Source organism: Ranitomeya imitator, chromosome 4 (genome assembly GCF_032444005.1).
Source record: "Ranitomeya imitator isolate aRanImi1 chromosome 4, aRanImi1.pri, whole genome shotgun sequence".
Classification (NCBI taxonomy): Eukaryota; Metazoa; Chordata; class Amphibia; order Anura; family Dendrobatidae; genus Ranitomeya; species Ranitomeya imitator.
In genome coordinates, this window is record NC_091285.1 from 449416569 (window position 1) to 449441806 (window position 25238).

General features: G+C 43.5%; 1 protein-coding gene across 4 annotated transcripts in view; it reads right to left on the minus strand.

Annotated features, from left to right (window-relative positions):
• The window catches only part of TRIP4 (thyroid hormone receptor interactor 4), a 76786-nt gene that overhangs the window by 16265 nt on the left and 35283 nt on the right, over positions 1-25238 (minus strand). For all 4 annotated transcript variants that reach the window (XM_069765730.1, XM_069765729.1, XM_069765728.1 and 1 more), the window contains 5 exons: positions 23856-24071; positions 20707-20824; positions 6898-7070; positions 4152-4276; positions 181-272 (listed from right to left, as the gene is read on the minus strand). In XM_069765730.1, the coding sequence (XP_069621831.1) occupies positions 181-272; positions 4152-4276; positions 6898-7070; positions 20707-20824; positions 23856-24071 (724 nt within the window). The remainder of the gene's footprint in view (positions 1-180; positions 273-4151; positions 4277-6897; positions 7071-20706; positions 20825-23855; positions 24072-25238) is intronic.

The following is a 25238-nucleotide window of genomic DNA, read 5'->3' on the forward strand; positions in this document are numbered from 1 at the left end:
AATGAACCTTTTCATACAGAAACATAGGGAATATACAAGGCATATCTATGCACTTAATTCTAAAGGTTTTAATTTTCAGTATTTTATCAAGTTGTAATTTACATCTTCAAACTACATTTTGTGTGTCTCCAGATATGTCTAAAAACATTACAAAGCACAGCATGAGAAATACTAGCTCACCTGTTCCTTAAATTGCTCATGTGGCAGGCAGTCAACTACTTCCACACAGCCCAGCAGACAGGAGGTCGGGTAATCCTTTGGAAATTTAATGTCTACAAATACAAAAATCTTTACTTACGATACGAAACATTTTATTTACACATTTAAAAAAAAGAACAAAAGTGTATTCAGAGCTAAAGATAAAAACAGTCTGAAGCCAATTGTGAAGTAGATCACCCACACCATATACAATAATTAGCATTTTCCTATTTATTGTAAGGAGGTTTCCCCAGACTAAGCTTCAGAAAGGCTATACGGTTGCAAATAAGGCAGGCTTTACTATTGGTTTACAGATCAGCAGTCGTATCGTGCCGCTCGGTGGTCCGTGATAACAGATCCTAACATGCAGATGTCAGAAGTTTTTGGTTTTGTTGCATTGGTCATTCTGTAGAAATATCTGCCATACATTTGAACTAGTTTAATCAGAAACTGATAATTTGTCGGCATGTTCAAACTCAATTTATCATCTAAGTATCTGCCAATATGGCTGTGTTAATATGGTTGTACTCCGGCCTATAGGGCAGACCTGGGAAAACTGTGGCTCACAGGCCACATCCGGCCCTTTGGCTGTTCTAGTCTGGCCCGTGGAGCGAAACAGTCGAAGAGCTGAAAACACACTCTGCTGCTTGCATCTTGAGATCATGGATAGGGGTGAATATAGTCTTAGAGGACACAGCTGGCTCCTTCTTACTCCATTTGGCACGTGCGACTGAGATAGCAGACGTGAAGACATTACGTCATTGCATCTACTATGAGGAGGGTAAGTGCACTGGAGACCGCAGCCCAGCTAAGGGAACAGGTGCAAGGTGAGTATGTGTTGTTTTTATATGTGTATGGGATGTGTTCCTGTATATAGGGGGCAAACACTGTATATAGGGTACTGTGAGGGTTAAAACTTTATGTAGGGAACTATGTAAGGGCTCATTCTGTATACAAGGGGGCAGTGTGGGGGCTCATACTATATATATAGGGGCTATGAGAGGGCTCACTGTATTTAGGGGGCTTTGTGGGAGTTGTAAAGGGGCCTGTGTGCGGGCTCATAGGGAATATAGGGGGACGTCAGCATACTTAATTCTGCTCAATATTAAGTGATACAATTAATATATTAATTATTATTTTATATTGATGTTATATTAATATTGAGCGGAATTTCAGTCTATTGGTTTGGCCCTCCACAACAGTCATGGTCTCTTATGTTGCTCCTCGAATAATTACATTTTCCACCTCTGCTCTATGGGGTTGGTGCAATTAGTGACAGTATCCTGTTGGTGCAACTAGCCCAGGTGAAATCATCCAGTCGCCATGGTAGAGAGGGCACAAAGGAAAATCTGGTCACCAAGACCAACAGTTCAACCCAGCATCAAGTTAAATTCCAGAAATGAGCAAAATAATAGAAAAGTTCCAATAAATAAAATCTGGGCCACAAATATAAACAATGAAAGCCACTTTACAAAAATGACAGACACATACTTGTTACTTGTGTCAATATAGGCTTACTCCATAGTTATTGTACAGAATACTACAGTTAAAATTGCCCTCTTCAGGGCCTTCCTGGTGTCACAGATGTCCATCATATAAAATCCAGAGGTCTGATATGTAAGGTATTTGAATGTCATTTTGATGTACTATATGCCATATTATAAAGGATGTCTTAGATAACACCATTTCCTCTCTGACCATTAATTATGCATTATTTGAATACAATCACCATGACTGTTACCATGTTACCTTTTTTTGGATTATATAAAAACTAAAAGTGCTCCTCCACACAACTTGAAGTCACATATCGCTAAATGTGAAATAGTATTCATGCAAGTCGTAATGGTGACCACTCTCTGCTCATTCTTCTCGACCTTTCTGCAGCTTTTGACACTGTTGACCACCCTCTCCTGCTCTCTAGGCTCCAGTCACTAGGCATTAAGGACACTGCTCTCTCCTGGTTCTCCTCCTATCTTTCCGACCGCTCCTTCAGTGTTCTGTTCTCTGGCTCCACTTCATCTCCTCTTCCTCTCACTGTTGGGGTACCTCAGGGCTCAGTCCTTGGCCCCCTTCTGTTCTCTCTCTACACGGCCCCAATTGGACAGACCATCAGCAGATTTGGCTTTCAGTACCATCTTTATGCCGACGACACACAACTATATACGTCATCCCCTGACCTTACCCCCGCTGTACTACAGAATGCCACTGACTGTCTGTCCGCAGTCTCCAACATCATGTCCGCTCTCTATCTGAAACTCAACCTCTCCAAAACTGAACTTCTTCTGCTCCCACCATCTACTAACCTGCCTAAATCTGACATTTCCCTCTCCGTGGGTGGCACCATAATAACACCCCGGCAGCAGGCGCGCTGTCTGGGTGTTATGTTTGACTCCGATCTCTCCTTCACCTCCCATATACAATCTCTTGCCCGCTCGTGCCGCTTACACCTAAAGAACATCTCTAGAATCCGCCCTTTTCTCACCATGGAGACAGCTAAAACCCTCACGGTCGCCCTGATCCACTCCCGCCTGGACTACTGTAACGCTCTATTAATTGGCCTCCCCCTCACTCGACTTTCCCCTCTCCAGTCCATCCTTAATGCAGCAGCCAGGGTCGTCCATCTGGCTAATCGTTACTCGGACGCGTCCGCTCTTCGCCAGTCGTTACACTGGCTGCCCATTCATTACAGGATACAATTCAAAGTACTTGTTCTCACCCACAAAGCTCTCCACAGTGCGGCACCACCTTACATCTCCTCCCTCATTTCTGTCTATCAGCCTAACAGACCACTGCGCTCTGCAAATGACTTTCGGCTAACCTCTGCAGTAATCCGTACCTCCCACTCCCGACTACAAGACTTCTCCCGTGCTGCGCCAATCCTCTGGAATGCTCTACCCCAAGATATTAGGACCATCCATAATTTGCATAGTTTTAGGCGCTCGCTCAAAACACATTTGTTCAGAGCGGCCTATCACGTTCACTAATCAAAGTTATGTTATGTTTGTGTGTGTAGTCCATTCACTATCCCCATCTATTCCCCAACCCCTGAAGATGGCTGGACCATGATTGTAAATACATCATTGTAAATACACACCTGTACTTTGTATCTCCCCCACCTCATTGTAGATTGTAAGCTCTCACGAGCAGGGTCGTCTTATTTTGCTTTAATTATTGTATTGTTAACGTTGTTACTTATGACTTTTGTGTTTGAAACTGTAAAGCGCTGCGGAATATGTTGGCGCTATATAAATAAAGATTATTATTATTATTATGCAAGTCAAACAGCCTGTCACATGTCAGAATGGGTTGCAGTCAGAAGAAACATGGCTCCCGAGACCTATATATCAACTGACAAAGGAGCTGTATCATGAGCACATATACAGGAGCTGCTGGAGAAGGGCTGTGACAGGAGAAGAAATAAATCTCGACTGACTGAGCACAGGAGGTCTGACACTGGAGAAAAAAGCCCTTGTGCTCAGTCAGCCGAGAGGATTTATTTCTTCTTATGTCAGCCCTTTTCTGGAGGTTCACCATGTGTGTGTGCTTAATATACACTTTATCTATCAAATGTGACACAGATCTCGGGCACGCTGCTTCTTCAGACTACAGACCATCTTCACATGTTACTAGGATGGGTTGCCGTTGGATTTAGGTGATGGGGGCCGTTTTGTTACATTCTTGGTGAATCCCTTTAATCTACATTGTTTGAGCATAGGCATAACTCGCCAGAGAAGATCATAAAAATACTGATGAACTCAAAAGGCAATTTATCAAGGCCTCAAATCATGGATTTTATGGTGGATCCGCACTGCATTTGCATTGTCTGCTCGCTGTATAACATGGGACAGGTATCCATGTGTTTTGTAATGCATCTCACATTTTCCCTAATAAGTTAGGATCCCTCAAGTGAGGTTACTAAGGTTTTACATTTTTAGAAGATTTGCCAGCTCAACCTTTGTGAAGTAGCACTCGATATGATGCTTCTAGCTCAGAGATCTCCTGTGGGGAAGGATTTTTAGCTGCAGCTGCTATCCACAGACGGCCTCTATGCGCACTGTACCACGACCTGCCTTCCACCCTGAAAAAGAAAGCAGCGAGACACACAATGAACAGTCTGATCCAGCAAATATGGAACTGCAGACACATATCAAATATAACCAGTCACACTGAGACAAAAGCTTGTCATTACACTTCTCATCAGCTGGGGAAGCTGTGCAAATAGTGCAGATCCAGCCAAAGATGAGGCTCAGTCATGCTGACAAATGTAGTATAACCACAACCCTCCATATACAGGAACACGGCAATAACATAGTTAGTAACTAAGGCCGAAAAAAGACATTTGTCCATCCAGTTCAGCCTATATTCCATCATAATAAATCCCCAGATCTACGTCCTTCTACAGAACCTAATAATTGTATGATACAATATTGTTCTGCTCCAGGAAGACATCCAGGCCTCTCTTGAACCCCTCGACTGAGTTCGCCATCACCACCTCCTCAGGCAAGCAATTCCAGATTCTCACTGCCCTAACAGTAAAGAATCCTCTTCTATGTTGGTGGAAAAACCTTCTCTCCTCCAGACGCAAAGAATGCCCCCTTGTGCCCGTCACCTTCCTTGGTATAAACAGATCCTCAGCGAGATATTTGTATTGTCCCCTTATATACTTATACATGGTTATTAGATCGCCCCTCAGTCGTCTTTTTTCTAGACTAAATAATCCTAATTTCGCTAATCTATCTGGGTATTGTAGTTCTCCCATCCCCTTTATTAATTTTGTTGCCCTCCTTTGTACTCTCTCTAGTTCCATTATATCCTTCCTGAGCACCGGTGCCCAAAACTGGACACAGTACTCCATGTGCGGTCTAACTAGGGATTTGTACAGAGGCAGTATAATGCTCTCATCATGTGTATCCAGACCTCTTTTAATGCACCCCATGATCCTGTTTGCCTTGGCAGCTGCTGCCTGGCACTGGCTGCTCCAGGTAAGTTTATCATTAACTAGGATCCCCAAGTCCTTCTCCCTGTCAGATTTACCCAGTGGTTTCCCATGCAGTGTGTAATGGGAAGTGTAATGTAATTGATTCCTTCTTCCCATGTGTATAACCTTACATTTATCATTGTTAAACCTCATCTGCCACCTTTCAGCCCAAGTTTCCAACTTATCCAGATCCATCTGTAGCAGAATACTATCTTCTCTTGTATTAACTGCTTTACATAGTTTAGTATCATCTGCAAATATCGATATTTTACTGTGTAAACCTTCTACCAGATCATTAATGAATATGTTGAAGAGAACAGGTCCCAATACTGACTGGCAATGTTACATCCCAATAATCCAGGAGGAATGTGCTACATATTAATACAAGGATTCTTCAGAGTTGTAAGAGTAATTTTGTAACTACTGTGTTTGACAGTTTAATTTTTCACCAATATTCAGTTATTTTGCATTATTTTCTCAACTCCTATACAATGCCACAACAAAAATCCTGCAGATTGTGCCCACTTAATCACATATACAGTAGGAAAGCAACAGCATAAACAAACACTAAAAAGTTTAAAAAATTATAGAAATTATTAAAATGTGATAACGCCACCGTGTACATGCAATTTAAAGGGGTTGTCCAACCTTAGGCTACAAATTGAGAATCCTCAGTCTGTGAACTGCACGCTATGGGTAGCGGGCGGTCAATAAATATACTAAATGATGTTGCTATTGTGAAAATGAGAAGCTCATATTTCGCACAAACATAAAAAAATGGATAATATTATTCATATTGTGAGAAGTATCAGTTTTCTGATTGCATCTTTAGTATTGTGCGTTTCAATTGGGAAAATAAAAAAAACAATGGATGGAAACATGGGCACCATAAAAAAAAGCATGTTTGACATTTTTCCCAGCTCTTGGGGGAGATTGGGCATGTTGAAATCCAACATGCCTGATGACCAATTCATCCTCCCAATATCTGCTGTCACGTGAGAGTTTGGTGACCCTCCAACATAATTTATGGTGATCCTAAATTGGCATGTTCAGACTACATTTACATTTTACTGTTAATGAGATGGCTGCCGATAAGTGATCTCTACAACAGTAAGTCAAACAAATAAAAGAAACCTCAAGAAAAAAAAAAGAAAAAAATTTATCATCAAAAAGTGGATTCTAACAATGGGACATTGTTTGATTATATATTCTCTATACAGGATTTGTTCCCTTTCAGATCATGCTCAGCCTCGGCTGCACTTTGTTAAAAAAATAACAGATCATACTGTACTCCCCTCCCTGGTCCTCCAGCAAGTCTCCGCCACTGCAACCGCTGCCTGGCATTGTGAATCAGTGATCTGAGAGGGTCCGCGAGGGTAGACAGAACACCCCCTTCACAGCTGCTGAGCTCGCCGATTGGCTTCCTTGCTGTTGATGTGACGCCAGCGCTGCAGCCAGTGCCAGACACTGGGACCAGCAGTGGACAATCACCAGTGGACCTGAGGAATGCAAGTACAGCCTGTCTGCTATTTTTTTAACAAATTGCAGCCAGGGCGGAACATTACCTTTAAGCAAACAACCCCTTTTAAAATAAAATTCTGTTTTAAGCATCTATCAAATATTTCCGCCATATTTTCTTGATAAGCGGTAGGAGTCTCGGATGGGAGAAATTTAAAGGTAATCGTACGCAAAGCAAGAGAGAATTAGGGCACCACGTTTACCTTTTAATGCCAGCAACGAGAAGAGACGCCCATGGCTGGTGCATACTCAGACACATGCCCTGATCACTAATCTCCTGCAGCTCTTTGTCCTGTATCCGGAGTCTGCGGCGCTCATCTGAATCTTCTACACCAGTCCTTCGCCTACTTGAAGTAGCGCTCACCTGATCAACCCACTGGAAAAACAAGACAACAGAACGTTAAGAATAAACATATTGCTGGAACTCAATGCTGCAACATATCATTGCCTCCTGGTCCAACACGCCCACGTCTGTAATAGGCAGCTCATTGTCTACAGACATTGCACATACAGAGCATGGTGTGGGCGGAGTTAGCTTCCTCAGCTCTGCTTCATGCTAAATCTAAAAGCTCGGAATGTGTCAGAATGTTTACACCCAGTAATCTAATCTACATCAATGGATTAAAATACTCTTTCCCTACATTATATTGCTCGCAGATGGCGGGGAAAAAATAAATAAAATCGCAAAAACCTGCTGCCATATTCCCTTTAATAGTGCATTGAGCAATTAAAGTACAAATGGACAAGGTGATGTTTGAAGTCTGAACATCTTTACAACCAAAGCACAATGAGACATGCTTACCAATGGAATTAGGCATCAGTGCTTTTAAAAATTATGTTCAGACATGTTTTGATAAAAAGGCTGCACAAGGTACAAAGCGTGTCACTTAGTGAAGGCAGAGAGTCCTGGGCATTATAGTGCGCTCGACACTAACCATATTGTGAGAAAATGTTTTGCATTACGGTATATTATTAGAGTCCAATTGTTTCCAAAGATGGAAAAGTATATCAAAGCTAGAATGTGCAAAGTAATATACAGAGAAATTACCTAAAGAAATTATTTGTAAAAAATAGGCTCATGATCATAAGCATTTAGTGGTGAAAACCACCAACACCATTCAAAGTCATTCTACCCTAGAATATGCTGGGTTATTGTAAACTTACCAGTTTTACATGTTCTTAAGATTTTTTTTTTAAATTGGCCCAAAAAGAACAAAGAAATATAACCCCATTTTTCCATTAGTACAGTGTACATCCTTTACTTGGTCATTTTGAAAAGGTTTCGTGGGATTAATGTATGTATCCAGAAGTCACATATAGAGGTGTTAATCGGCTATCTCTTGACTGACATTTCTTTTCAGGAATGATCTCTCAATACTTTATAGTAGACTTGGGGTAAGTTCACACAGGGCGTTTTTGCTGCTTTTTTATGCTATTTTTCAGCTGCTTTTACAATACCAGCAAAGCCTATGAGATGTCAGAAATCTCAAGCACACACATTGGTTTTTGTTTGGTCAGTATTTTGTGCTTTGCTGGGTTTTTTGGACATAGAGCATGTCACTTCTTTCAGCGTTTTTCACCCATTGACTTGAATGGGTGGTGAAAAAAACTCTACAAATACGCTAGGTTGACTTTTCTTGCAGCGTATTTGCTGTAGAAAAGTCAAGGAGGCGTTCATGCAGCCTGTCATCCAGCAGCGGACCCCCCGGCTCGACATTAGTGTTTGCCAAGCTGTCATGACAGCGCCGCAAATACCGCTTATGATCGGCGGGGAAATAATCCCCGCCGATCAGAGAGCCGCGGCTCCCCGCTGTCAGAAGACAGCAGGGAGCGCTCAGCTGTGATCGGAGGTGTAAACCTCACCTCCGATCACTGGTGTCAGATGATGGGACAACTGCTCCCATCATCTGACACCTACAGCCACTAATTACAGTGAGAGCAGGAGCTGTGGATGGGAGTTTATCTGCCGCTCCTGTGCTATAACTAATTTAAAAAATAAATAAATAAAAAAGGCGTGGGTTTCCCCCTAATTTTGATAACCAGCCAGACAAAACTCACAGCTGGAGGCTGCAACCCCCAGATGTCAGCTTCAGCAAGGCTAGTTATCAAGAATAGATGGGTCATTTAAATAATTTAAAAAAAACAGCATGGGGTCCCCCCCATTTTTGACAACCAGCCTTGCTAAAGCTCACAGCTGGGGGATGGTATTCTCAGACTGGAAAGGGGCCATGGATATTGCCCCCCCCCCCCCCCCCCCAAGCCAAAAAAATAGAAGCCCTCAGCTGCCCAGAAAAGGCATATCTATTAAATGTGCCAATTCTGGCGCTTTGCCCACCTCTTCCCACTTGCCCTGTAGCAGTGGCAAGCAGGGTAATAAGGGGTTAATGTCACCTTGCTATTGTAAGGGGACATTAAGCCCGCTTAGTAATGGAGAGGTGTCAATAAGACACCTATCCATTACTAATCCAATATTAAAGAGTTAAATAAACACACACACTAAGAAAAAAGTCATTTAACGAAATAAAACACCACACAGTTTTGACCATATTTTTATTGTTCTGCTACAGTGGGGCAAAAAAGTATTTAGTCAGTCAGCAATAGTGCAAGTTCCACCACTTAAAAAGATGAGAGGCGTCTGTAATTTACATCATAGGTAGACCTCAACTATGGGAGACAAACTGAGAAAAAAAAATCCAGAAAATCACATTGTCTGTTTTTTAAACATTTTATTTGCATATTAAGGTGGAAAATAAGTATTTGGTCAGAAACAAAATTTCATCTCAATACTTTGTAATATATCCTTTGTTGGCAATGACAGAGGTCAAACGTTTTCTGTAAGTCTTCACAAGGTTGCCACACACTGTTGTTGGTATGTTGGCCCATTCCTCCATGCAGATCTCCTCTAGAGCAGTGATGTTTTTGGCTTTTCGCTTGGCAACACGGACTTTCAACTCCCTCCAAAGGTTTTCTATAGGGTTGAGATCTGGAGACTGGCTAGGCCACTCCAGGACCTTGAAATGCTTCTTACGAAGCCACTCCTTCGTTGCCCTGGCGGTGTGCTTTGGATCATTGTCATGTTGAAAGACCCAGCCACGTTTCATCTTCAATGCCCTTGCTGATGGAAGGAGGTTTGCACTCAAAATCTCACGATACATGGCCCCATTCATTCTTTCATGTACCCGGATCAGTCATCCTGGCCCCTTTGCAGAGAAACAGCCCCAAAGCATGATGTTTCCACCACCATGCTTTACAGTAGGTATGGTGTTTGATGGATGCAACTCAGTATTCTTTTTCCTCCAAACACGACAAGTTGTGTTTCTACCAAACAGTTCCAGTTTGGTTTCATCAGACCATAGGACATTCTCCCAAAACTCCTCTGGATCATCCAAATGCTCTCTAGCAAACTTCAGACGGGCCCGGACATGTACTGGTTTAAGCAGTGGGACACGTCTGGCACTGCAGGATCTGAGTCCATGGTGGCGTAGTGTGTTACTTATGGTAGGCCTTGTTACATTGGTCCCAGCTCTCTGCAGTTCATTCACTAGGTCCCCCCGCGTGGTTCTGGGATTTTTGCTCACCGTTCTTGTGATCATTCTGACCCCACGGGGTGGGAGTTTGCGTGGAGCCCCAGATCGAGGGAGATTATCAGTGGTCTTGTATGTCTTCCATTTTCTAATTATTGCTCCCACTGTTGATTTCTTCACTCCAAGCTGGTTGGCTATTGCAGATTCAGTCTTCCCAGCCTGGTGCAGGGCTACAATTTTGTTTCTGGTGTCCTTTGACAGCTCTTTGGTCTTCACCATAGTGGAGTTTGGAGTCAGACTGTTTGAGGGTGTGCACAGGTGTCTTTTTATACTGATATCAAGTTTAAACAGGTGCCATTACTACAGGTAATGAGTGGAGGAAAGAGGAGACTCTTAAAGAAGAAGTTACAGGTCTCTGAGAGCCAGAAATCTTGATTGTTTGTTTCTGACCAAATACTTATTTTCCACCATAATATGCAAATAAAATGTTAAAAAAACAGACAATGTGATTTTCTGGATTTTTTTTTCTCAGTTTGTCTCCCATAGTTGAGGTCTACCTATGATGTAAATTACAGACGCCTCATCTTTTTAAGTGGTGGAACTTGCACTATTGCTGACTGACTAAATACTTTTTTGCCCCACTGTATTCCAAAGCGAAGCCATCGATCTTTAGTAATAAAAATAAAATAAAAAAGCAAAAGTATACTCCCTGATCCGTCATAGTCCAATATACCGAGTGTCCCACGACGTATCTGGGGGAGATAAAGCTTACAACTGAAAGCAGTTGCATCAGCAGCAAAACGCGGCAAAACACACATCAAAAACGCACCTAAACCTGCATTTTTGGCGCAGCTTATTTCCTGCCAAGATGATCAGGTTTTGCTGCAGAAAAAAACTCCCTTTGAGAACTTACCCTTAAAGGGGTTATCCAGTCATAACAAATTTACTCAAAATAGCAAAATTATACTACTTATTAATTCAGTTCAATCACTAAAGGTAAAAATTATAAAAATCAGAGCATTTCCTCTACCACCACACAATCTATTGTGTGGAGAAGGCTGGATGACATCGTATATTCAATAGCCGAACCAGTCCCCTCCTATGTCTATGTACAGACTGTTGAGGAGTAGGGGCTGGGGGGCGATGACGTTTGGATGACCACACTATTCCTGGAATCAATGTTTCTATCCAGTAGAGATGTACTTCAGTTAACCTTTATTACGCATGTCTCTGTTCCAGCACAAATCAGGGCCGCCAACATGGCATTACTGCCCTTATTGCGGTATGGGGCCTGGTAAACAGCAGTACAGAGTGGGGCTGGCCCCCTCTTTTGCGCTTCTGTTCACCAGGCCCCATCATGCATTAAAGTGCTGTGCACTGCAGCGCACCCGTCGCCGCTGGGGTCAGGGAGCTTTTTCGGAGCTACATAGCCGTCTAACCTGGACAGCTGTTCAGCTCCAGCTAACTCTGCCTTTTCTGGACTTCCGGTCAGGAGATGGCGCGTACACGATGACATCATTGCGTACACGCCGTCCTGTACTAGAACGCCAGAAGTAGAGCTGCGTCTGCAGGGGATCGTCAGTGAGGGAAGTATGAATAACTTTTTTTTTCTTTAACCCCTTCATGACCCAGCCTATTTTGACCTTAAAGACCTTGCCGTTTTTTGCAATTCTGACCAGTGTCCCTTTATGAGGTAATAACTCAGGAACGCTTCAACGGATCCCAGCGGTTCTGACATTGTTTTTTCGTGACATATTGGGCTTCATGTTAGTGGTAAATTTAGGTCAATAAATTCTGCGTTTATTTGTGATAAAAACGGAAATTTGGCGAAAATTTTGAAAATTTCGCAATTTTCACATTTTGAATTTTTATTCTGTTAAACCAGAGAGATATGTGACACAAAATATTTAATAAATAACATTTCCCACATGTTTACTTTACATCAGCACAATTTTGGAAACAAAATTTTTTTTTGTTAGGAAGTTATAAGGGTTAAAATTTGACCAGCGATTTGTCATTTTTACAACGAAATTTACAAAATTTTTTTTAGGGACCACCTCACATTTGAAGTCAGTTTGAGGGTTCTATATGGCTGAAAATACCCAAAAGTGACACCATTCTAAAAACTGCACCCCTCAAGGTACTCAAAACCACATTCAAGAAGTTTATTAACCCTTCAGGTGCTTCACAGCAGCAGAAGCAACATGGAAGGAAAAAATGAACATTTAACTTTTTAGTCACAAAAATTATCTTTTAGCAACAATTTTTTTATTTTCCCAATGGTAAAAGGAGAAACTGAACCACGAAAGTTGTTGTCCAATTTGTCCTGAGTACGCCGATACCTCATATGTTGGGGTAAACCACTGTTTGGGCGCACGGCAGGGCTTGGAAGGGAAGGAGCGCCATTTGACTTTTTGAATCAAAAATTGGCTCCACTCTTTAGCGGACACCATGTCACGTTTGGAGAGCACCCGTGTGCCTAAAAATTGGAGCTCCCCCACAAGTGACCCCATTTTGGAAACTAGACGCCCCAAGGAACTTATCTAGATGCATAGTGAGCACTTTGAACCCCCAGGTGCTTCACAAATTGATCCGTAAAAATGAAAAAGTACCTTTTTTTTCACAAAAAAAATCTTTTAGCCTCAATTTTTTCATTTTCACATGGGCAACAGGATAAAATGGATCCTAAAATGTGTTGGGCAATTTCTCCTGAGTACACCAATACCTCACATGTGGGGGTAAACCACTGTTTGGGCACATGGTAAGGCTCGGAAGGGAAGGAGCGCCATTTGACTTTTTGAATTAAAAATTATTTCCATCGTTAGCGGACACCATGTCGCGTTTGGATAGCTCCTGTGTGCCTAAACATTGGCGCTCCCCCACAAGTGACCCCATTTTGGAAACTAGACCCCCCAAGGAACTTATTTAGATGCCTAGTGAGCACTTTAAACCCTCAAGTGCTTCACAAATTGATCTGTAAAAATGAAAAAGTACTTTTTTTTCACTAAAAAATTCTTTTCGCCTCAATTTTTTCATTTTCACATGGGCAGTAGGATAAAATGGATCATAAAATTTGTTGGGCAATTTCTCCCGAGTACGCCGATACCTCATATGTGGGGGTAAACCACTGTTTGGGCACTCGGCAGGGCTCGGAAGGGAAGGCGCGCCATTTGACTTTTTGAATGGAAAATTAGCTCCAATTGTTAGCGGACACCATGTCGCGTTTGGAGAGCCCCTGTGTGCCTAAACATTGGAGCTCCCCCACAAGTGACCCCATTTTGGAAACTAGACCCCCCAAGGAACTTATCTAGATGCATATTGAGCACTTTAAACCCCCAGGTGCTTCACAGAAGTTTATAACGCAGAGCCATGAAAATAAAAATAAAAAATTATTTTCTCAAAAATGATCTTTTAGCCTGCAATTTTTTATTTTCCCAAGGGTAACAGGAGAAATTTGACCCCAAAAGTTGTTGTCCAGTTTCTCCTGAGTACGCTGATACCCCATATGTGGGGGTAAACCACTGTTTGGGCACATGCCGAGGCTCGGAAGTGAAGTAGTGACGTTTTGAAATGCAGACTTTGATGGAATGCTCTGCGGGCGTCACGTTGCGTTTGCAGAGCCCCTGATGTGCCTAAACAGTAGAAACCCCCCACAAGTGACCCCATTTTGGAAACTAGCCCCCGAAAGGAACTTATCTAGATGTGTGGTGAGCACTTTGAACCCCCAAGTGCTTCATAGAAGTTTATAATGCAGAGCCGTGAAAATAATAAATACGTTTTCTTTCCTCAAAAATAATTATTTAGCCCAGAATTTTTTAATTTTCCCAAGGGTAACAGGAGAAATTGGACCCCAGTAATTGTTGCGCAGTTTATCCTGAGTACACTGATACCCCATATGTGGGGGTAAACCACTGTTTGGGCACACGTCAGGGCTCGGAAGTGAGGGAGCACCATTTGACTTTTTGAATACGAGATTGGCTGGAATCAATGGTGGCGCCATGTTGCGTTTGGAGACCCCTGATGTGCCTAAACAGTGGTAACCCCTCAATTCTACCTCCAACACTAACCCCAACACACCCCTAACCCTTATCCCAACTGTAGCCATAACCCTAATCACAACCCTAACCACAACCCTAATTTCAACCCTAACCCTAAGGCTATGTGCCCACGTTGCGGATTCGTGTGAGATATTTCCGCACCATTTTTGAAAAATCCGCGGGTAAAAGGCACTGCGTTTTACCTGCGGATTTTCCGCGGATTTCCAGTGTTTTTTGTGTGGATTTCACCTGCGGATTCCTATTGAGGAACAGGTGTAAAACGCCGCGGAATCCGCACAAAGAATTGACATGCTGCGGAAAATACAACGCAGCGTTTCCGCGCGGTATTTTCTGCACCATGGGCACAGCGGATTTGGTTTTTCATATGTTTACATGGTACTGTAAACCTGATGGAACACTGCTGCGAATCCGCAGCGGCCAATCCGCAGCCAAATCCGCACCGTGTGCACATAGCCTAATTCTAAAGGTATGTGCACACTGCGGAAAACGCTGCAGATCCGCAGCAGTTTCCCATGAGTTTACAGTTCAATGTAAACCTATGGGAAACAAAAATCGCTGTACATATGCTGCGGAAAAACTGCACGGAAACGCAGCGGGTTACATTCCGGAGCATGTCACTTCTTTGTGCGGATTCCGCAGCGGTTTTACAACTGCTCAAATAGAAAATCGCAATTGTAAAACCGCAGTGAAATGCGCAGAAAAAAAAGCGGTAAATCCGCAGCGGTTTAGCACTGCGGATTTATCAAATCCGCAGCGGAAAAATCCACAGAGGACCAGAATACGTGTGCACATACCGAAGCCCTAACCCTAGCCCTAGCCCTACCCCTAACCCTAACCCTATTCTAACATTAGTGGAAAAAAAAAATTTCTTTATTTTTTTATTGTCCCTACCTATGGGGGTGACAAAGGGGGCGGGGGGGGGGGGGGGGTCATTTATTATTTTTTTTATTTTGATCACTGAGATATAATCTATCTCAGTGATCAAAATGCACTTTGGAACGAATCTGCCGGCCGGCAGATTCGGCGGGCGCACTGCGCATGCGCCCGCCATTTTGGAAGATGGCGGCGCCCAGGGAGAAGACGGACGGGACCCCGGCAGGATCGGTAAGCATGATGGGGTGGGGGGGACCACGGGGGGGGGGGAATCGGAGCGCGGCAGGCGTGGAACGGAGCACGGGGGGCGTGGAACGGAGCACGGGGGGGCTGGAACGGCGCACGGGGGGGCTGGAACGGAGCACGGGGGGTGGAACGGAGCACGGGGGGTGGAACGGAGCACGGGGGTGGATCGGAATGCAGGGGGGGTGATTGGAGCACGGGGGGGAGCGGAGCACAGGACGGAGGGGAGCCGGAGCAGTGTACCGGCCAGATCGGGGGGCTGGGGGGGGGGCGGGGGCACATTAGTATTTCCAGCCATGGCCGATGATATTGCAGCATCGGCCATAGCTGGATTGTAATATTTCACCCGTTATAATAGGTGAAATATTACAAATCGCTCTGATTGGCTGTTGAAAGTGAAACTGCCAATCAGAGCGATCGTAGCCACGAGGGGGTGAAGCCACCCCCCCTGGGCTAAACTACCACTCCCCCTGTCCCTGCAGATCGGGTGAAATGGGAGTTAACCCTTTCACCGGATCTGCAGGGACGCGATCTTTCCATGACGCCACATAGGCGTCATGGGTCGGATTGGCACCGACTTTCATGACGCCTACGTGGCGTCATGGGTCGGGAAGGGGTTAAAAAATGAATTAAATGGGTGAGGGGGACTGCAAATGATGAACTGAGGGTGAAGGACGGGCACAGCAATTGATTTGAAGGTGAGGGGTGGGGAGAGCAAATGATGACCTGGGGGAGAGCAAATTATGATGAATCTTGAGGGCGGGGGAGAGTAAATGAGTAAATGATGTATTGAATGTGGGGGAGAGCAGTTGATAATGAATAGAGGGTGGGAGAGAGAAGACATGACAATGAATTGGGACGGAAGGAGCATGTAACTATAATGAATCAAAAGATCAGGAGGTACAGCATGGAGGGTGTTGAGGATGCAGTGACTGGTAATGAATTGGGAAAAAGTACAGGTGCTAATCAGTTTATTTATTTATTAGGTGGGGAAAGTGACTATTTATAGTTTGTGGGGGCACAGTGATGGATTACAATTCATATTTGGAATGGTGGGCTGCATAATAGCTAGAGCACAACACACAGGCTCTCCATGCATGTGTCGTGACTGTCACACAGCCGCATCACATGTAGCTGCGGAGCCGGACAGCTGATCAGCCGGCGCGATCCAGGAAGCCGGGTTCCCTCTGCAGCTTATTTGGTAAGCGCTATAGCTTGCCGAATAAGAGGGAACCCGAACATAGTCACTCAACTCTACCTGTGACCAGCTTGTCCATCGCTCGCCCACCTCCCCATCTGCAAGTACATCCGGACTATAAGACGCACCCTCCCATTTTTCTCAAAAATTTGAGACAAAAAGTGCGTATTACAGGCCGCAAAAAATATAGCACAATATCACGTGATTGATATTAGTAAAATGTAGATTTTGCCATTTCAAACATTTTTGTTTAATGAAAAGCCCCTTCTCAATATCCGCTATGCATATACGGCAGAAGAAATAATCGTGTATGGAGCGGCCTGCACAATACTTGGTGTGCCACATGCATTATACAGCTGTCACCTGCCTTATAACACCAGTAATATGAGCTTGCTCCGATCGCTGCCGCTTAGGCTGTGTGAACACGTTGCGTGTTTTCGCTATAAAACGCTATAAAAACACATAAAAAATGCATACATTATGCATCCCATCATTTAGAATGTATTCCGCAATTTTTGTGCACATGATGCATTTTTCGCCGCAAAAAAAAACGCATCGCGGTAAAAAACGCTGCATGTTCATTAATTTTGCGGATTTTTTGTGTTTTTCCCACTGTTTAATGCATTGAGAAGCTCCAGAAAAAAAAACACGTCAAAAACGCATGCGGATTTCTTGCAGAAAATGTCCGGTTTTGCTCAGGAAATTTCTGCAACAAATCCTGAACGTGTGCACATTGACAGCAAGATTAAGGCCATCTCTGCTAATGGCATTTAGTACAGGGTGTTATAGTGGGAACATTGGAATTCAAAACTTCAATTTGTTCCTCACAAAACAAGTCCTATGTTGCCTGGGGGGAAAAAAAAACAACTACGGTATCTAAAGGTACCGTCACACTAGACGATAACGCTAGCGATCCGTGACGTTGCAGCGTCCTGGCTAGCGATATCGTCCAGTGTGACAGGCAGCAGCGATCAGGCCCCTGCTGTGATGTCGCTGGTCGGGGAAGAAAGGCCAGAACTTTATTTCGTCGCTGGCTCTCCCGCTGACATCGCTGAATCGCTGTGTGTGACACCGATTCAGCGATGTCTTCGCTGGTAACCAGGGTAAACATCGGGTTACTAAGCGCAGGGCCGCGCTCAGTAACCCGATGTTTACCCTGGTTACCATCATTAAAGTAAAAAAACAACCACTACATACTTACCTACCGCTGTCTGTCCTCGGCGCTCTGCTTCTCTGGTCTGGCTGTGAGCGCCGGGCAGCCGGAAAGCAGAGCGGTGACGTCACCGCTCTGCTTTCCGGCCGCTGTGTTCACAGCCAGACCAGAGAAGCAGAGCGCCGAGGACAGACAGCGGTAGGCAAGTATGTAGTGGTTGTTTTTTTACTTTAACGATGGTAACCAGGGTAAACATCGGGTTACTAAGCGCGGCCCTGCGCTTAGTAACCCGATGTTTACCCTGGTTACCGGCATCGTTGGTCGCTGGAGAGCGGTCTGTGTGACAGCTCTCCAGCGACCAAACAGCGACGCTGCAGCGATCCGGATCGTTGTCGGTATCGCTGCAGCGTCGCTTAATGTGAAGGGGCCTTTAGAAGAAGGGGAGAAAAAAAAAAACTAAATGTGCAAAAACCAAAAATTGGCTCTAGCAGGAAATGTCCTAATCAATTATACTGGTAAAATAATATCCCACCTCCGGGCCTTGAGTTTCACTGTATTTAAAGGATCAAAATAGTTTTAGGCAAAGGATGAATAAAAGAATATGGAGGAGATGCATGAAATGCCTCAGGATAATATGTACCACTCAAGAGTGTAAGGTGGGGAATGAATATTCCTTAGTTTCACTGCTGGAGAGACATAAAATCCATGGTACAAATCTAATATATAAAGGTGTGTGTGGGTGTCTGTGTGTGTCCGGGATTGGTATCTGCACCATCGCAGCTATAGCCACAAAATTTTGCACAGTCACACGTCTGGATCCTGAGAGCATCATCGGCTATGTTGTGAGGCAAAATTTTAACCCCGCGTGTTCCAATTCACCAATTTTGCCCCTATCTACATAATGGGGAAAAGATGAAAGGAAAAGTGTTGGAGGCAAATTGACAGCTGCCAGATGTGAACAAGGGGGACTTAAAGAATGAGAGCGATGGCGCCAAAGAGTATATACCGTACAGTTGCTAAGGTGGGGCCCCGACATGGGATACCCACCACACACGGGGATATGAACACACACACAAAATGCGCCACACACTACCACGTGCTTGAACACATATACCACCCTCAGCACACATTTCACCACACATACACAAACTCGCCACATAAAGGTCAAAACACAAAAGTCGCCATTTAAAACTCGCCACACACAAAACTAGGCTCACGCAAAACTAGCCACATGCAAAACTAGGCTCACGCAAAACTAGCCACATGTGCAAAACTCACCTCATGGAAAACTGGCCACATGCAAAACTTGCAACTTTTGCGCTTGTGGCAATTTTTTCGCATGTGCAACACATGCAAAAGTTGCCACACACAAAACTTGCACACACTCAAAACACACCACACATAAAACTCGCCATGCGCAAAACTTGATGCACACAACTTGCTACACTAACCTGTCACATGCAACTCGACACACAAAAAGTTGCTACACGCATGTCGCCACACAAAACTCATCTCACAAAAGTTGCTACATGCATGTCGCCACATGCAACTCAACACACACAACTTGACACATGAAACTCGCCCTAAAACACACACAAGTCTGGTATTATCCTTCAAAAATAAAAATCTGATTAATAAGCAGACAAACTACAAGAGCAACAAATGTACCATATAGGAAATACGGCAGCTGTCAGTCACATGACCTGTCTATTATGTGTATGTGTGAGCTAATATATACTGCCAGGGGGAGGGCTTCCTGTTGGCTGGGGGTTTATCAGGCTGCCAATTTAGATTACAAATACTGAGGTAAAAATACTGAGCAAATAACGTGTGAACGCGGTCTAATACAGGAGGAGATGACACACAGGTATATACTATATACAGGAGGAGATGACACACGGGTATATACTGTATACAGGAGGAGATGACACACGGGTATATACTATATACAGGAGGAGATGACAGGTATATACTATACACAGGAGGAGATGAGACAGGTATATGCTATACACAGGAGGAGATGACACAGGTATATACTATATACAGGAGGAGAGGACATACAGGTACATACTATATAAAAGAGATGACATACAGCAGGTATATACTATATACAGGGGAGATGACAGGTATATACTATATACAGGAGCAGATGACACAGGTATATACTATATACAGAAGAGATGACACATAGGTATATACAATATACAGGAGGAGATGACATACAGCAGGTATATACTATTTACAGGGGAGATGACACAGGTATATACTATATACAGGGGAGATGACATACAGGTATATACTATATACAGGAGAAGATGACAGGTATATACAATATACAGGAGGAGATGACACAGCAGGTATATACTATTTACAGGGGAGACGACATACAGGTATATACTATATACAGGAGCAGATGACACAGGTATATACTATATACAGAAGAGATGACAAGTTATACTATATACAGGAGGAGATGACATAGGTATATACAATTTACAGGGGAGATGACATACAGCAGGTATATACTATATACAGGGATGACATACAGGTATATACTATATACAGGAGATGACATACAGGTGTATACTATGTATAAGGTAGATGACAAACATGTATATACTGAGGGGAAAATGAGAGGTGCGAGGTGAAAATGAAAAGGTGTGAGTGCAAAATGAGAGGTTTAGGGAAAATAGTGGAGCGATCGGAAAATGACAGATGTGAGGTCGAAATGACAACTGTTAGGGGGGAATGAGAGGAGTGAGGGAGAAAATGAGAGGCGTGATGGGAAAATAAGAGAAGTGAGGTGCTATAACTAACCACAGATATTTACTATGCCCAGGCAACGTCGGACTCTTCAGCTAGTACTAAATAAACTTGTGACAAAGCGTTCATGTATTAAAAACACTACAAATTTCCACTATCCCATTCTATTTTCACAAGTATTTCTGCTCCAGTTTACTTACCACTGGTGGGGGAAACATCACAGCTGGATTCAAAAGCAGGGAATCACGTGTATTCTCTGAGCTTCTCACTGGCTTTGCTTTTGTGCCTGAGTTGACTGCATGGACAACCTCATCAAACCTGTGAGGACAGAGAAACATTTTGAAAGCGACAATCCTTTATAGACTACATATTATAAATCACATAAACAAAGATATATAAAAAAAAAAAAAGCATGAACAGAGCTGCAGTGCTGTTAAATGCCTAAACCACATTATCTAGCTATGAGCTGATCGCTTTGCAGTTCACGGTCCAGGATCTCTGGCTGTTGACAGGACTTGTGCAAATTTACTGACCTTCCAGGTTTCTCGGTGCAGTGGTTGATTGATGCCACGCATATGACAATGCACAAGCACAGCCAATCATAAGACAAGCCAGAGATTCTGGAAGGTCAGGAGATTCACCCATTTCCTGTCCACAGCCAGAGATCCTGGAAGGTCAGGAAATTCACCCATCTCCTGTCCACAGCCAGAGATCCTGGAAGGTCAGGAAATTCACCCATCTCCTGTCCACAGCCAGAGATCCTGGAAGGTCAGGAAATTCACCCATCTCCTGTCCACAGCCAGAGATCCTGGAAGGTCAGGAAATTCACCCATCTCCTGTCCACAGCCAGATATCCTGGAAGGTCAGGAAATTCACCCATCTCCTATCCACAGCCAGATATCCTGGAAGGTCAGGAAATTCACCCTTCTCCTGTCCATGGCCAGAGAGCAGTGACCTGGACCGTGGTTGCACAAAGCGATCTGCTCATCTCCAATATTAATCCTTTCTCCAAGAGCCATAACTTTTATCACATAGCCATATAAGGATCTCCTTTTTTAAGTGGCAAGCTGATATTTTTATTGATACCATCTAGGGGTAGCTATGATGGTTTTATCGCTTTTTATTGCATTTGTTTTTGCAGCATCAAAAACAAAACAAAAATAAACACACAATTCTGGCACCTACTAATCGGATTAATTAATTTTATAATTTGATCTTTCACAGACCAAGCGATACCGCACTTTTTTTTTATAAATGTTATAATTTCGTTATTGCTAATGAGTGAAAAGAGGATTGAAGGAGGATTTGAGTTTTTATTTATTCTATTTTATAACTTTAAAAACATTATTTTCTTCAACTTTGTTTTTAGTACGCTTAGGAAGTTGAACCTGGGATGTTCTGATCACTTACACTACTACATACTGCAATACCAGGATACCCCTTTGAAAAAGTGAAGACGCGAAACACGCGTCAGGGGTCGCGGGAAGGCTGTTTAAAAGTCCGGAACTACGATGGGAAAGCAGTATCTCTATCTTAGCACTTTACCTTTGGATGAACTCTTGGTATACCGGATAATTTATTACAGCATCCACCTGTTAGTGCCATCTTTGTGCACCTTATTGTGATTATTTGTTCCTCTCTGCTTGCCCAACTTCTATTTTTTTTACCCACAGTCTCCCTTTTTGGTTACCTGCCTGTCTCCTACTTCCCCTTTATTTGTTGTTGAATTATGTCTTGTTTTATGTATGACTGTTTAATAAAATTTATTTGATCATTTGGTGGTCTTTGCGCTTCTCTTTTTCGTTGTTCAAAACAAAACAAAAAAAACAGGATATTGAAGTATATAGGTACATAGTGAAAATCATGGTCTCTTCTCAATGTAAGGTCTTCATAGGAGCACCGTGATGGCAGACACAGGGGCCTTCAACAGATCCTTAGTTGGCATAGAAACCCATTGGAACCCTGCGAACACTTTGCAGAGAGGGGTTGATGGGCATGTGGAACAATGAGCTCACTGGTCCGCTCGCATTAGAGATTGCTGTCAGAGATTGAAAAAGTTACCTATAGTTGGTTGAGCTCAACTCCACCTATTGCTCTCAGAAGCAGATGATGGCTGAATAAAACACTGTCTGCCAGCAATGATGCACACTCAGTCCTTAGAAGTATCAGTACATCCAATGTTAAGAAAAGGTTAAAGATCACCCCTTGGGAAGGGGGGTGATATCCATGTTGTACTCCTCCTTTTCTGCAGCAAGGGGGGAGGAAAAACTTAAATTTATGTGCCAGTGGGAGGAGGATTTGGGGCTCGAGATATCATTGGAGGAGTGGTGGCGCTCTTGTGATGCCTTATCAAAAGGCTCTCATCAGGTATCCATGGTCGAGTCCTCTCTTAAAGTCCTCCACAGGACTTACCAGGTGCCCACGAGACTCCATGCCATTTGTCCTCAGATCTCAGATAAGTGTTTTAGGGGATGTGATGCACCTGGAGACATGAGACATATATGGTGGACATGTCCGGTGGTGACAGGTCTCTGGCAGGAGGTGAAACTTTTGATCGATGGAATGGCTGGAAAGGATATACCTCTAGACCCACGAACATTCCTGCTTGGAATAAAACCACAGGAAGTGTCCAAGAGATTATTTAGACTGATAACAATACTGGGCATGTCGGCCAAAATACACATAGCATCAAAATGGAGGACTCCATCGCTATCAATGACACAAGTCAAAACCAAAATGAACACTATTATGATATATGAGCGCATCCAGGCTACAAGAACTGATAGCTGGAACACCTTTTTACAGGTTTGGTCCCCGTGGCTAGATTTGAACCATGGAGATCAGCTGACACTTGCCCTTACGCTTTCTCCTTGAGATACAGACTAGAGCCAGAAACAACCAACTGGCAATATATATAGGTGTGTGGGTTATGTTTTCTTCCTCTTATCTATATGCTTCTCCTATACTATAAGTTGTAATACTGAATCTGATCTTCGTCAAATGTCGACCCATAACATTCTATTGTGAAGGAAAAATTCTGTTAAGTGGACCTTTATGATTCATTCCCTAGTCTGTTTTTCCCTATTGTTCCTGTCTTGTCTCTGTCTTGTCATATACACTTGTAAGTAGGGATCCTTTACTTTGATTTTACCATACGTATAATGTCTCAAGTGTGATCCCTTGATATGTTACCAAAACTCCCATGTTGGGAGATTTTTGTATTACTCTTTAAATAAAAATTATTGAAACAAAAAAAAAAGAAAAGGTTAAAGATCAAATTTTTTTTTTGGTTTAAACTCCAGGTGTTACATCCACTGATGAGTGAGATTAACATATGGCTCTTCCTTACCTCTTGTGATACTCATCCAGATCTGCGCCTTCTTCTAGAACCTTACGTCCTGCAAAATCTATAGTCACCTTGCGGGAAAGTCGAGAAGCGTGACGCAGCTCTTGCAATTCCTGTTCCTTCTTGCAAAGAGTCTCGCGTTCAGCCTGAGACAACCATTGGTTGGAATCAGTGGAGAAGTAATCAGACTCATCGTCAATTACATGGGTGCGTCTCACACTGTATATCCAGAGCAAGAGAAGAGAAGACGAGATCAGAAAGGTATAAAACGTAAGTTTGTGTGTCAAGAACAAAAACACAATAAATCTTGAGAAAACTTACTAGATTAAAAACTGGATAACCGAAGATATCTATTACTGAAAATGAGAGAAGACGTACAATTGGCACAGTTCTCACTTTTAGGTGTGGTGTTACATTCGTAGCCATTACCTGCATATAGCTATGGTGATAATCGGACTTAAGGTACCGTCACATTAAGCGACGCTGCAGCGATAGACAACGATGCCGATCGCTGCAGCGTCGCTGTTTCGTCGTTGTGTGGTCGCTGGAGAGCTGTCACACAGACAGCTCTCCAGCGACCAACGATGCCGAAGTCCCCAGTTAACCAGGGTAAACATCGGGTTACTAAGCGCAGGGCCGCGCTTAGTAACCCGATGTTTACCCTGGTTACCATCTGTCTGTAGCGTTCCCCGGCGTCAGCTTCCCTGCACTGTGTAAGCGCCGGCCATAACGCACAGCGGTGACATCACCGGTGTGCTCTGCTTTACGGCCGGCCGGCGCTGACACAGTGCAGGGAAGCTGACGCCGGGGGACGCGACAGACACCGGAATGTAAGTATGTAGTGCTTTTTTTTTTTTTACATTTACAATGGTAACCAGGGTAAATATCGGGTTACTAAGCGCAGCCCTGCGCTTAGTAACCCGATATTTACCCTGGTTACCAGTGAACACATCGCTGGATCGGCGTCACACACGCCGATTCAGCGATGTCAGCGGGTGATCTAGCGACAAAATAAGGTGCTGGCCTTCTAGCTCCGACCAGCGATGTCACAGCAGGATCCTGATCGCTGCTGTGTGTCAAACACAACGATATCGCTATCCAGGACGCTGCAACGTCACGGATCGCTGTCGTTATGGTTCTAAAGTTGCTCAGTGTGAAGGTACCTTTACTCTGCCACATGCAGTCATTTCAAAGACTCGAATGCAGAATAAATGAAGAAGACTGCCCATGTAATAAAATATTTTTAATTAATCCATTAAAGGCTTGTATGCTCAAGCAAGGAGAGTATTGTGGCAAGACACATAGCTGGCGACGTCCATTTAGAATCCACTGACATTTCTATGGGCCAGTAATAAAGAAGACTTTATTACGTGGAGAACGCCGTCA